Source organism: Hyperolius riggenbachi, chromosome 12 (assembly GCF_040937935.1).
Source record: "Hyperolius riggenbachi isolate aHypRig1 chromosome 12, aHypRig1.pri, whole genome shotgun sequence".
In the NCBI taxonomy this organism is placed as follows: Eukaryota; Metazoa; Chordata; class Amphibia; order Anura; family Hyperoliidae; genus Hyperolius; species Hyperolius riggenbachi.
Genome location: NC_090657.1, coordinates 88,520,854 through 88,534,953, shown reverse-complemented (window position 1 = coordinate 88,534,953; position 14,100 = coordinate 88,520,854). Strand labels below are relative to the sequence as shown.

Genomic DNA, 14,100 nt, shown 5'->3' with positions numbered 1-14,100 from the left:
ATGCCATTGATCTCCCTACCAGCATGCGAGGTGTGAGATCATTTCATGTGTCCTTACTCAAGCCGGCGGTGCATGTGGATTCCGCCCCCCCCCCCCCCCCCCCCCCTGTGTTGATTGATGACCAACCTGAGTATGAAATTGAGAAAATTCTGGACTCACGGCTTGTGCAGAACTCCGTGCAGTATCTGGTTCACTGGAAAGGGTATGGCATAGAGGAGAGAACTTGGGTGCCAGACTGTCGTATGCACGCAGAGGAATTGAAGAAGGAATTCCATGACTTGCACCCTGGAAAACCTGGTGGGAGGTGTCCGGAGTCCACTCCTCGGGGGGGGGGGGGGGTACTGTAAGGAAACGCGGAAAAGCCGCCGCGTGCACTGACAGCAAGGCGGCTGATTCCGCGTCCAGCTCGGCGGTTTGCACGCGTCAGCATGCGTCTGGTGTGGCTGGGTCTGTTGGTTCACACAGATTCAGGAATACGCGCTCGCGCACTGAGAGGCAGAACCTTTATGACAGCCAAGGAGGGATCAGCTGACCAGGTTGGTCAGCTGACCTCAAAGCAAGTGACTATTGGTCAATCACTGATGGGTGACGCCGGAGAGCACTGCTCTATATATAATTACTGCTGGTCAGTCTCAGGTTGTCTGCCGTTGCGAACACTACGTGGAAGCACTCAGACCTTAGTCAGATCCTACAGTGTGTTTGAACCAGGAGGACCTGGGAATTCACACTGAGCCAGATTACTTCTGTTTATCATTGTGTTATTATTCAGACTAGTTCCAGGGTGTCGAGACCACGGACCTCACACCTAAGATTAGGGAACTTGTGTTATCATTGTGTTATTATTCAGACTAGTTCCAGGGTGTCGAGACCACGGACCTCACACCCAAGATTAGGGAACTTGTGTTATCATTGTGTTATTATTCAGACTAGTTCCAGGGTGTCGAGACCACGGACCTCACACCCCAGCTTAGGGACTTGTGTTATCATTCTGTTATACTTCAGACTAGTTCCAGGGTGTAGAGACCACGACCTCACACCCAAGACTAGGCATTGTTTGATATCTGTTATGACCTACTGCTTTCCTGACTATCCCTCTGCTCTCTGATTCGGTACCTACGCATATCTGATTATCTGTTGCCAACCCTGCCTGCCTTGGATACCGAATCAGCCTACTGTCTCTGTACCTTATCTGTCCGTGTGTTGCCGACCTGGCTTGCCCGACCTCGAGAGCTATCTCTCTCCTTTAAGAGATAGTCTCCAGACCTGCTAGTGACATCCACCTTCAGGTGTCACTCACTCACAGGTCCCTCCTACCTTCAGCCTGGGACTCCACCCCTTTGGAGGTCTCAGGCTGCTGGAAGGCAATTGTACTTCTCAGAAGGCAGTATCGCCCATACTGCTCCTCGCCCAATACCTGCTCCTCGGGTGGTTTTACTCAAAGTTATTACTGTTGCACCAAACACTCACACTATCTAGGTGTCCAGAGGTTAGTTATACTTGGATTATCGGTGATTCTGCAGATCATCAATAATCAGGTATATATCTGTATTCTTGGTGATACTGCAGATCACCAATACTCAGATTCTCTCTGTGTGCTGACACCGATCGTTACAGGTCTCCTACTAAGTAGATGCTGGCTTACTGAACTGGAAGAGGGAAGATTCAAATCCGGATCTCCTGTGTCAGAGGCAGAGCACATACTATCCACCCACTGAGCATACACTATCCACAGCTATTGCAGAACAGATTACCCCTTTTCTTTTTAGTTAGCCAATAAATGGTATCATCCTGTTTCAAAATTTCCTGCTAACTAATTTTTATGAGCTTGCAGCTAGATAAAGAAGCATTCAAAACAGCGGGCTGTAGCTGCATCTAAGCCCATTACTGACATGTGATTTTCATTACGTGTCTCAAGAAAGAGCTATTTTTTCAAGAGCAGTGCTGCTTCCTTCAAGTAATTTTAAAGGACAAATAAAGCAAGAGGCATATGGAGGCTGCCTATCACAAGAGCCCTAGTGGCTGACCGCAATTGGCCTTCTAGACGGTGCCAGCGCACAGATCGTGCAAACTCTGGTCGCAGTCAATGCGCAGGAACCGTTAAGAATTAGCCGCAGACAAACCAGAAGGGAGCCTGTGAGATATGGGTGATTACAACTCACACACGATTCAGGGTATACTGCCACCACCACGGGTAGGGGCCCGTGGACCCGACTGCCTGACTGATCCTGCAAATAAAAACGGTTTAAACACGCTGTATTCTGTCTAGCCAAAAACAACCAATAGTAGCGTCTCTCCAGAGACTTGGGATCAGTTCCTGTGTACGGCTGAAAAGCAGGGTAGCGGAACAGTGAATGACTTGGAGGAAGTCGTTTATTCACGGCAATATAAATAATTAATATATACAGACAATTATTAAAATCAACAATTATTAAGACAGTAATAGCCAGTATGAAATAAAAAGGGAGAAAATACTTATGGTTTGTGGAAATATGTCCTTTTGTGGGAAAATCATAAAGTTCAAGCAAAACGGTTTCAAGTTCTTAAAGCTCTTGGTTTCAATCAAAGTTCAGCAGAATTCTTTGTTCCAGGTTACAGAAGATGGCCAATCAAGATGGCCGCTAGCACATGTGTCCTTTGTTTCAGAGCTTCATTCAAAGTTCAGCAAAATGGCCACCAGCCCTATGTCCTCTGGCTGGTAGCAGGATGTTCTCATATGGATGGAATGGGAGGACTCTATGCCCACCTGCTGGCCAGGTGCTTTTGATGAAGCTGGTTTGGGGGTGTGGCAATGCCGGCCCCTCTGAGTCACCAACCAATGACAGTTCATTCCCTCTGAGAGATTTTAGGGCTAAACTTATGAAATGCTGTAACTCCTGAACCATACACGTTATATTTAGGGGGGTAACAGCTTCATACTTGTTGGAAAATACAGATTAATATGATATCCGACATGGCTAGTGCAGCAGATCAGGTTCCTGAGAAGATTCATACCTGGGTTGTAGGGGCCCCGGGCCCCTCTCGACTGGTATCAAGAGATCCAGCATGACCCTACGGATCCAATGATACCGCTCTCATAACCACCCTATTTATTGTATTCTGTAAATGGGCAAAAGATTATATAGTACATTCATTTCTTCCTGCTAAGGCTGGAGCCAGGCTGGCTGGAGTCCAGCTGTGTCTAGCTTCCTGGGATCTCCCTCTATGAAAGGCCCTGTTGGCTCCTTTAATTAACATCTGAATGTGAGATCAGCTTAGACAAACTTTGAGCCAGTCTTCCTGCCAGCTGCTAACAGGGGAAAAAAAACTGCCTATTTAAAAAAAACAGGAATGTCAGTCTCTAAATCACTGGCCTGACTACAATCAAGGGCAATCGGCGCAATAAACCGATTGCGTTCTCGTTTCTCACGGCTGTTCCGTGACACTGCCATATTTATTTCCTTTCAAGCAATACCAGTTTCCTGGCTCTCCTGCTTATCTTCTACCTCTAATACTTTTAGCAATAGACCCTGAACAAGCATGCAGCAGATCAGGTGTTCCTGCCATTATTGTCTGATCTGACATGATTAGCTGCATGCTTGCTTCTGGTGTTATTCAGACACTATTGCAGCCAAACAGATCAGCATCGCTGCCAGGCAACTGGTATTGTTTAACAGGAAATAAATATGGCAATCCCCATATTCTTCTCACTTCAGTTGTCCTTTAAGATTTGTCCTTCTTTAACTTGTCTTAGATCACCCGTAAGTGCTAAATTGTCACTGTTTACAGGACACCTGAGCAGACACTAAGGTCCTGATTCACAAAGCGGTGCAAAGTGTTTGCACGCCTGTGAAAAGCCCATTATCACGCCTAAACTCAGTTTAGGCATGATAAAAATAAACTAAAGTTTTACGCGAGCAGGCCATTAAACCCTATGCGACTTTGCGCGCGCATCTGCGCGATTGCGCCCGGGACTTTGCGCGCGATCAGCAGCACAAAGGGGTGCTAACTTAGTGGTGCAAGGTTAGCACGCCTAAAAGTTTACACTGGGTTAGCACCGCTTTGTGAATCAGGCCCCATGTCTATGCCAGTGTGTGTCATATGGGATAATTCTAATTACCCGTTCCCTGTTTTGGATGGGTTTCTCTTCATTGCACTGCCCAATTTGTGGATCCCACTGCAGCAGGTCACACAGAGGACAAGGAAGCAGTGCATGCTCTGTCCACTCTCGTTCTCTATAATTTTGCACTCCTGTCCGGATGTGCACAGCAGCCGAGGCCGGGATTGTTATGGGTATGGGATGGGTACACATACTTGACAAGTGCAGCTCATACATGAGCATCATTTCTATGCATGCCTAGAACACTGTGGACAGCTGTGCACGTCGGCAGGAGAGCAAAATTACAGGGAGTGTGAGTGGATAGAGCATGCATTGCTTCTTTGTCATATGGAGGGCGGAGCAGCAGAATGGAGGGCAAACCTTTCAAACCAGTGATCACTAGTCAGGGTGTAGGACAGAATGGGGGGGGGGGGGTTGGTGACAACTTGCCTTGGGCACTGGAGAGTACAAATCTAGACCTTGAAATGACCATGACAAATTATACAGTAGCATGAATGGAAATTCATTGTTTATGACTGCTAGTGTAGGGAAACAGGGTGCACCTTTGGTTTAGCGACCCTTTATATATTGCACAGGATACTCAGTAAAGAAAAGCAGCTGCAAAATGTTCACACCAATATGTCTGCTCATCTGTTAGTTGTACCTGTCAAGAATTTCCACTGCTTGGTACTTAGTGGAACAATCTTGGCACCAGTGTTCCGACAGCAAGAAGACGAGTTCTGCAAAATAAAACATTCACTTTAATTAGTTTCAAAGACTTTTATTTGCAGGTGTATAGAAAATCATTGCAATAAAAAGCTTACAAAAAATATCCAAAACAAAACAGGTCGTTATACATATCAACAGTTGGTTGTTTGACATTTGTCTAATCCAAAACATTACCGGTATAGTTAAACAGACTTCTAAAGATTTTCTATAGGCATATGTCTGCTGTTAATTTTTAAAGTTTTTTCTGGTTATGCTAAGATCATCTCTTTGGTTGCTTCATGTCCTTCGTGGTAGGCTAGGTATTATGGCATACAAAGCAAAGAGCAAGTATGCCAGTTAAATACAGAACTATAACAGAAAACCAACGGGTAGAACGGGTCAGACCAGGGATGCCCACCTCACATTATACATCCAAGTGAGGGGTAGTTCAAGCCCTAAAGGTATGATAAGCTATTGCGTATTCCTATAGAGGACATGTTCTGTATCCATGGGAGCCAAACCTTTTCAAAATGGTGTGTCGTGTCTAGTAGATTCACTTTAATCTTTTCGTTGATCATTAGGTCATGTATACGTTCAAGGATCACCTTATAATGTAGCTTAGGCTTCTGCCACTGAGATGCTATGTATGTTTTACATGCATTAGTTATAAACTGTATTAATTTATGTTTGGCAGCTGTCACAGTTTTGGGCTGAAGGGCCAATAGGAAAATAAACGGATCAAGGGTGAGGTGCAGGTCTAAGATCCTATTAATTAATCTGAGGATTTTCTTCCACATACCACCAGCTACCGGGCACGACCACCAAGTATGTAACATAGTACCTCTTTCCTGGCATCCTCGAAAACAGAAGGGGTCCCTATCTGGGTATATTTGGTGTAATCTGGCAGGTACCAGGTATGTCCTATGCAAAATTCGTAATGGTACCTCCATGTGAGTTACTAAGAGACTACCCCTGGAAAGCGTATCAAAACATTGGAGCCATTGTTCCTCATCTAGAGTCTGCTGACAGTCATCTTCTCATTCATGTTGAAATGAAAATTTGGACTCACTGGAGGCAGCATTAAGGACTGCATAAAGCATAGAAAGAGTTCCCTTTCGTAATGGGTCCGAAAGACATATTGATTCCAAAGAGGACAGCTTCAGTTCTTGACTCAAAGTGGATATGGATCGTATACAATGAAACAGTTGGGATAGCCTAAAATATTCTGCCTGAGGGACCTGATTATTTTCTATGAATGATTTAAGGGAACAGATTTTACCTCCTATGAGAAAGCTTCTGAGAGTGGTAAGTTTATGAAATGTCCAACAACTAAATCTCTTTATCTGGAGCCCCTCAGAGAAGTCAGGGTTCATAAAGAGTTCTAATAGGCGTGAGGGGTGTGATTGAAGGCCAAACTTAAAGAGGAACTGTAACGACAAAACGTCCCCTGGGGGGTACTCACCTCGGGTGGGGGAAGCCTCCGGATCCTAATGAGGCTTCCCACGCCATCCTCCATCCGTCAGGGGTCCCGCTGCAGCCCTCCGTGCAGCGGTGACGTAATATTTACCTTCCTGGCTCCTGCGCAGGCGCTCTGACGGCTGTCGGCTCCGAAGTAGGCGGAAATACCCGATCGCCGTCGGGTCTGCTCTACTGCGCAGGCGCAAGTTTCCGGCGCCTGCGCAGTAGAGCGGACCCGACGGAGATCGGGTATTTCCGTCTATTTCCGTGCCGAAAGCAGCCACAGCGCCCCCGCTGGAGCCAGCAAAGGTAAATATTGAAGCTACAGTCGGCTCTGTCGCCGGCTGTTCGGAGGGCTGCAGCGAGACCCCCGTGGGACAGAGGACGGCGTGGGAAGCCTCATTAGGATCCGGAGGCTTCCCCCATCCGAGGTGAGTACCCCCCAGGGGAGGTTTTTGTTGTTACAGAGTCTCTTTAAATCTGACCTTCCTCCACACCATGAAGGTATAGTATGAGTATGGGGATCTTTTCTTAAGAAGTTTAGGTGACCAATGTTGGGACCACAATATTCCCTTCCATGACAGGGGGTATATTAACTCATTTTCTAGCTGAATCCATTTAGGTACGTGGGGCCCCAAATACAGCATGGGTAGAAAAGCCAATTGGGAGGCTTGATAATATTTATAGAGATTAGGGACTGACATCCCCTCTTCTTTTTTATGCAATAGCATGAAGCTACATTTGATTCTTGGCTTCTTTTTTTGCCAAATAAAAAGAAAAATAGGTTTCTGCAGGGGTTCCAGCACCTTTTTCGATAATGGGATGGGAAAAGTTCTAAAATAGTACATGATCTTGGGGAGAAGTGTCATCTTAACGGCTGTTAAACATCCAGCCCACGATATGCTCGGATTCATCCAGGATTCAAGTAGTTTGTGGAGTTCTTTAAATAAAGGGGTGTAGTTCCAATGAAAGATAGAAAAAGGGTCGTGGGGAATTTTTACTCCTAGGTATTTAACCAGTTCGCATTCAGTCGTTTTTCGCTTCATGCATCCGAACAGTGTTCACCTCCCATTCATTAGCCTATAACTTTATTACTACTTATCACAATGAACTGATTTATATCTTGTTTTTTCCGCCACCAATTAGGCTTTCTTTGGGGGGTACATTTTACTAAGAGCCACTTTACTGTAAATGCATTTTAAAAGGAAGAATAAGAAAAAAACGGAAACAAATCATTATTTCTCACTTTTCGGCAATTATAGTTTTAAAATAATACATGCCTCCATAATTAAAACCCACGTATTGTATATGCCCATTTGTCCCGGTTATTACACCATTTAAATTATGTCCCTAACACAATGTATGGCGACAATATTTTATTTGGAAATAAAAGTGCATTTTTTCCGTTTTGCATTCCTCACTATTTACAAGCTTATAATAATAAAAAAAAAAGAAATATTTCATCTTTACATAGATATTTAAAAAGTTTAGACCCTTAGGTAAATATTTGTGGTTTTTTTTTTTTATTGTAATGTTTTTTTGTTTTTTTTAATTAAACATTTTATGTGGGTATTTTTGGGAGGGTGGGATTGAAATTGTATTTTTTTTTGTAAATATACGTGTATTTTTATTTTTATTTAACATTTAGATGTAGTTTACTTTTTGGCCACAAGATGGCAGCCATGAGTTGTTTACAGTGACGTCACTCTAAGCGTACCACGTACGCTTAGAGCGACATAGGAAGCAGAAAAAGCGTAGCTTCCGAGAGAAGCTGTCGCTTTTTCTGCGGGGGAGAGGAATCAGTGATCGGGCACCGTTGCCCGATTCACTGGCTAACAAACGGCCGGCCGGGAGCGCGCGTGCACGCGCGCGATCGGCCGCGTGGACGCGCAGGGGCGCACATGGCTTCCTGGACGTGAGTTTCACGTCCAGGAATGTCAAATAGTTAAGATAATGAGGTTGGTATTTGAATTTAAATATTCTACATATATAATCACCCATGCCCACTGGATAATTAGTAAACATTGCTTCCGATTTGTCATAATTGAGCTTTAATCCTGACACAAATTCAAAATGCTTCAGCTCTTTCAGCAAATTAGGCACTGTGATGGTTGGCTGGGTCAAGGTTAATAGAACGTCATCAGCAAATAAGCTGAGCTTATATTCTACGTCTCCTATCTGGTAGCCTTTGATGTCAGTGTTGTGGCGTATGGCACAGGCCAGGGGCTCCATCACAAGTGCGAAAAACGCCGGGGAAAGAGGGCAGCCTTGTCGGGTGCCATGTTTTATAGGAATTGCAGTTGGAGATGAGCTAGGAAGTTTAAGATATGCAATGGGGGTTGAATATAGTTGCTCAATAATGTGGAGGAATGAACCGCACAGGCCTGCCCTCTTCAACACACATTTCATAAAGTCCCAGGAGATAGTATCAAAAGCTTTTTCGATATCTAAAGCTAAAGTGATAAGTTGAGAGCTTGAGGCTTTAGCATGATATAATATATTCAGAGTTCTGTGAATGTTGTCGGAGGCCTGCCTGTGCGGAACAAAGCCCACTTGGTCTTTCTCCACTAAAAAGGGGAGGAGTTTGTTAAGACGTTGCGCTAAAATACTTGTAAGAATTTTATAGTCAAGATTTAGTAATGCAATTGGTCTGTAATTTTTGGTGTCTAACAAATCTCTGTCGGGCTTAGATATTGCTGTGATGTGGGCCTCCAAAAATTCAGGCTGGGAGAGAGGTTTAGTTCTTATAAAATTAAGGCATTTAGTAAGATAGGGAACTAAGATATGGCAAAACTTTTTATAGTAGATAGAGCTCAAACCGTCTGGTCCTGGGGCTTTATGCAGCTTACGTTTTTTTTATAGTATCCTCAACCTCTTCTTCTGTAAAAAGTGCATTAAGTTGTTTTGCTGCCTTTGTCGTTAAAGTTGGTAAGTGAAGGGAGGATAAAAAGGAATCTACATCGGATGGAGGGGCAGTGGAAGAGTGGGCATATAGTTTAGTGTAATAGGCATGAAAGGCAGAATAGATCTTGTCAGGGCTACTGGAGATATTTCCATTGGTGGTACGAATCCTACTTATTGTATTCATCTTTTGTTGGCTCCTTAATTTTTTTGCAAGCCATGAGTCAGGTTTATTGGCATACCTGTAGTATTTAGCTTTTGTCATACGAAGAGCTTTTTCAGTTGATTTTGCTAATAAAAGGTCTAATTGTGCCTTGGTGTCTTTTATTTGTTTAAGAAGATAGATGGATGGGTCGATTTGGTGTAGGTGTTACAGTCTTATTAGTTTAAAATGAAGATTGTCTGTCAGTTGCATGAAGGACTTCTTAGACTGCGATGCCAGTTTAATAATACAGCCACAGTGTCTTATGAGCCATCCAAATTGAAACCGGGGAGATATCATCTCTGTCATTTAAGTTAAAATATTCTGAAAGCTGCTCAGTGATAATGGGTCTTGTTTTTTCATTTGTTATGAGGGACTCATTTAACTGCCAACAAGGTCGTTGTGTGGGTTTAATATTGAAGTCCAAACATAATAAAAGGGTATCATGATCAGAGAGAGTATTCGGGATGTGTCTGATATATTGTATAGAGGGGACGACTGACGTCGTAACTAAAAAGTGATCGCTCCATGCGTCAACTAAGAAATTATCATCCAGCATTATCTGTAGGCGTGAGCCTTGTTTTTTAGAGAGTTTATCTTTTGTAGGTTTGGACTTATCTAATTTATCATTGAGAGTAAGATTGAAATCTTCACACCAAACGAACATCGTGTTTGGTCCTATGTCAAGGGACTTTTGGACTGCAGAAAAGGCCTGTAAGGCTGACTCAGGAGGGGCATAAAAATTTATCAGGTACAATTTTTTGTTGTATAATGATCCTACTAGTTTGATAAATCGACCCTCTGGGTCTAGTTCACAGGATTCCACCACCAATGGAAGAGAATTCCTAACAAGAACCATAACTCTGTTATTTGGGTGCGTTAGCAGTGAAAAACCTGGAGTACTGGCTATGAAAATATCGTGGGCTGGAGGTGCCTGAAAAGTGTGTTTCCTGGAGACACACTATATCTGGGTGGTGTCTCCTAATAGAGGCGAATGTCCTTTAGGGGGTGAATTAAATCCCCTCACATTGAGGGAGAGTATCTTAAGGGGGTCATAATTACAGAAGTCAAATAATCTGTAAGCAAACTTAGCGTGAGCAAGAGGGCATCCCATGGTCTGTAGATCAAAAAGAAAAAAACACAAAAGCAACAATATAAAAAAAACAGTAGCAATAAACCAGCATATGGGTAAAATACCCATTAACCTCCCCGGCGTTCTATTGAGATCGCCAGGGAGGCTGCGGGAGGGTTTTTTTTTTAATTAAAAAAAAACTATTTCATGCAGCCAACTGAAAGTTGGCTGCATGAAAGCCCACTAGAGGGCGCTCCGGAGGCGTTCTTCCGATCGCCTCCGGCGCCCATAATAAACAAGGAAGGCCGCAATGAGCGGCCTTCCTTGTTTTGCTTAGATCGTCGCCATGGCGACGAGCGGAGTGACGTCATGGACGTCAGCCGACGTCCTGACGTCAGCCGCCTCCGATCCAGCCCTTAGCGCTGGCCGGAACTTTTTGTTCCGGCTGCGCAGGGCTCAGGCGGCTAGGGGGGCCCTCTTTCGCCGCTGCTCGCGGCGAATCGCCGCAGAGCGGCGGCGATCAGGCAGCACACGCGGCTGGCAAAGTGCCGGCTGCGTGTGCTGCACTTTATTTGATAAAAATCGGCCCAGCAGGGCCTGAGCGGCAGCCTCCGGCGGTGATGGACGAGCTGAGCTCGTCCATACCGCTCAGGAGGTTAAACTACCGTGGGGTATAGGAAACCCCAAGAGGGGTCCGCTAATCCACAGAGGTTTGAGAGGCAGCATAGTTAACCCAGCCAGGACTAGGCACTTACTTTAAATTGGGAGCCTAAATATCAGGAACCGCAGAATCCATCAGAAATGTGCAGGTGGGATAATTAGTAAAAATGAAGCTTCTGAGGAGACAGTACAGTCTCAGAACACTTGTGACGGATTCCAGGGGCCAGGACATTTCAGCTGCATACTGAAAGTGGGGGAGGATATACACAACATCAGTCAAACTTTCTCACAGTCTGGCTTTAAATAAGCCTTCAACCAGCATTTTTAGAGAGGAAGAAAAAGGGGGAAATATGTACAAAGGATAGCCAACAGGGTCTCCAGTGCTAGTAGTAAAAAACGTCCAGGTGTGTTACCCTCAAAGTGTTCAAGTAAAATGCGATAACGTTCAAATAGTAAAAAAGCTGCCGACGGGAGCAGGCTTGTGGCAATGATACCGGAGTCCCAGGCTATCAGCCCATAGGGTGAAAAAGAGAAACCCCCATCCTCCTCCCCCCCCCCAAAATACATTAGCTTCTCGGGTATGTGTATTTTAGAAACAGTTTTAAAGCTCAGCCTTCTTTAAAGATGAAGATGGACAGTCAGTTTCCGATGAATAATGCCACTGTTAAAAGTTAAGACCCAGGCCAATGACCCATAGGGTGAGCGGACAGTACTTATGGGCAACATCGGGCAGTATAAAGAAAGGAAGCACAGATAAGTGGTCAAACGTATACTCATCTGGGTGAGCCTGAAGGAGATCCTTGAGAGCGGCCTGGTGAGCTTCTTACTGTTGACCACTCACTCTCAGGCCTTTGCAGACGTGGTGTAAGGTTTACCGGGGGAGGAAGGGTCACTCCAATGCCTGCTGCAGTAAGAATTTGTTTACCCTCCTCCAGCAATGTAACCCTGTGATTAGCTCCCTGGAGTGTAAAGTTGATCGAGCAGGGGAACCCCCATCGGTAACGCACCAATTCTTTTATGAGAGCTTGAGCAATAGGCGGCAGGGTCCGGCGCTTTTGAAACGTACGCGGAGAAAGGTCCGCATAAAGCTGGACGGTGTCCGGGACTCCAGGAAGAGGAGATAAATTCCGCGCAACCTCCATAATTTGCTCCTTGGTCTCATGATAATGGAATTTTAGAACAACGTCTCTAGGCAGTTCTGGGTTTCGAGGCCTACCTAATGCACGGTGGATCCTATCCATCTTGAAGAGGGAATGATCAAGTTGCGGAAGCATAGCTGCAAACAGGTTGGTAGCAACTGTTCTAAGTTCTGTGAAAGTTTCGGGTAGGCCTCGAAGACGAACATTGGAGCGCCGAGCTCTATTTTCATAGTCCTCAAGCCGGGCTTCATGCTGATCGAGTCTTTTATCGTGCTCATCCAGCCGGGCTGAGTCTTCTTTAAGTGCGCCAGCAAAGCCGTCTAGGCGTTGTTCCACAGCGTCCTCTCAAACGCCCAGTTCACTAATGTGGTCATTAATATTGGAGACAGCTGAATCCAGCTCTTTCTTAAGCAGCTTTTGGATGGAAGCAAGCAGGGGGGCGTTGTCTTGCGTGTTTTGTCCCTCCTGGGAGCTTTTGGTTCCTCTCGGAGAAGTTGAAGGAGTAGAGGTGGAACTCGAGAGAGAGGCCTCGTCGGCCATCTTGGACCTCGCCTTCTGTGCACTGCGTAGGAAAAGTTCTGGGATTGAGCCTTTTCTGGTATCTTTATTGCCCTTGTTCCGTCTTCTTCTACTGCCAGGCATGTCCTGCACCGATAGCCACGGGTCCTATCAGGGTCTCCATAAGAAAGGTAGCGTTAAAGTGCCTTAAATGTCCGGTCGGGCACGGAGCTCAGCAAGCCTGCATCCTGACTCACTGGCGCCGCGCATGCGCCACATTCACTTTAATTAAATCACAATAGTCATTTATTATCGTAGAGGTGACATGTGAGATGATGAGATAGACATGTGTATGTACAGTGCCTAGCACACAAATAACTATGCTGTGTTCCTTTTTTTATTTCTCTGCCTCAAAGAGTTAAATATCAGGTATGTGAGTGGCTGACTCAGTCCTGACTCAGACAGGAAGTGACTGCAGTGTGACCCTCATTGAGGAAAGAAATGCCAACTATAAAACACTTTCCTAGCAGAAAATGGCTTCTGAGAGCAAAAAGGGGAAAAAAGGGGAGTTCCTTATCAGTGAGGGTCACACTGTAGTCACTTCCTGTATGAGTCAGGACTGATATTTAACTCTTTCAGGCAGAGAAAGAAAAAAAGGAACACAGCATAGTTATTTGTGTACTAGGCACTGACCATACACATGTCTATCTCATCATGTCACATGTCACTTCGGGTATCCTTTAAAATGACCACTTATGGTGCAACCCTGTTGCTGCATAAGGGACAAATTTAACTACGAATAGCAGTCTCCTAAAAAGTTTATGTCCTTGACCTACGGTCACTCTCCATTACAACTGCTTTGAAACATCATCATTATTCATTAATATACAGTAGCTCTGACAATTTTCTGTGGCACTTTACAGAGTGCAGAGTGGTGTAGTGATTACTACTCTCACCTTGCAGTGTTGGGCCCCCAGTTCAAATCCCAGCCATGTAACTATCTGCACTGAGTTTGTATGTTCTCCCTGTGTCTGTGTGGGTTTCCTCCAAGCACTGTTTTCCTCCCACATCCCAAAACATGCAGATAAGTTTATTGGCTAACCTCTTAATTGGCCCATTACTATTATACATACACTACACAGTGACAAGACAGTATGCTCTGTACAGTGCTGTGGAAGATGACCATGCTATATAAATACTAAATAATAATAATTCCCATGACTAAATAAGATGAAGGCCAGATCTGGCGAGTGACTGATTACTCCTCAATTACATTTGATTGGGTGATGAATTTACCACCTTGTCATTCTCAATCTCTGTAGCAGCATTCTGCAGTGCCATGCAGTAGCCTGGTATGCACCTTGCTGTTCAGGGCTACATCCTACAG

General features: G+C 44.8%; 1 protein-coding gene across 3 annotated transcripts in view; it reads right to left on the bottom strand.

Moving 5' to 3' along the window:
* The window catches only part of CNTD1 (cyclin N-terminal domain containing 1), a 96,076-nt gene that overhangs the window by 71,563 nt on the left and 10,413 nt on the right, over window positions 1-14,100 (bottom strand). For all 3 annotated transcript variants that reach the window (XM_068261901.1, XM_068261900.1, XM_068261899.1), the window contains exon 3: window positions 4,740-4,815. In XM_068261901.1, the coding sequence (XP_068118002.1) occupies window positions 4,740-4,815 (76 nt within the window). The remainder of the gene's footprint in view (window positions 1-4,739; window positions 4,816-14,100) is intronic.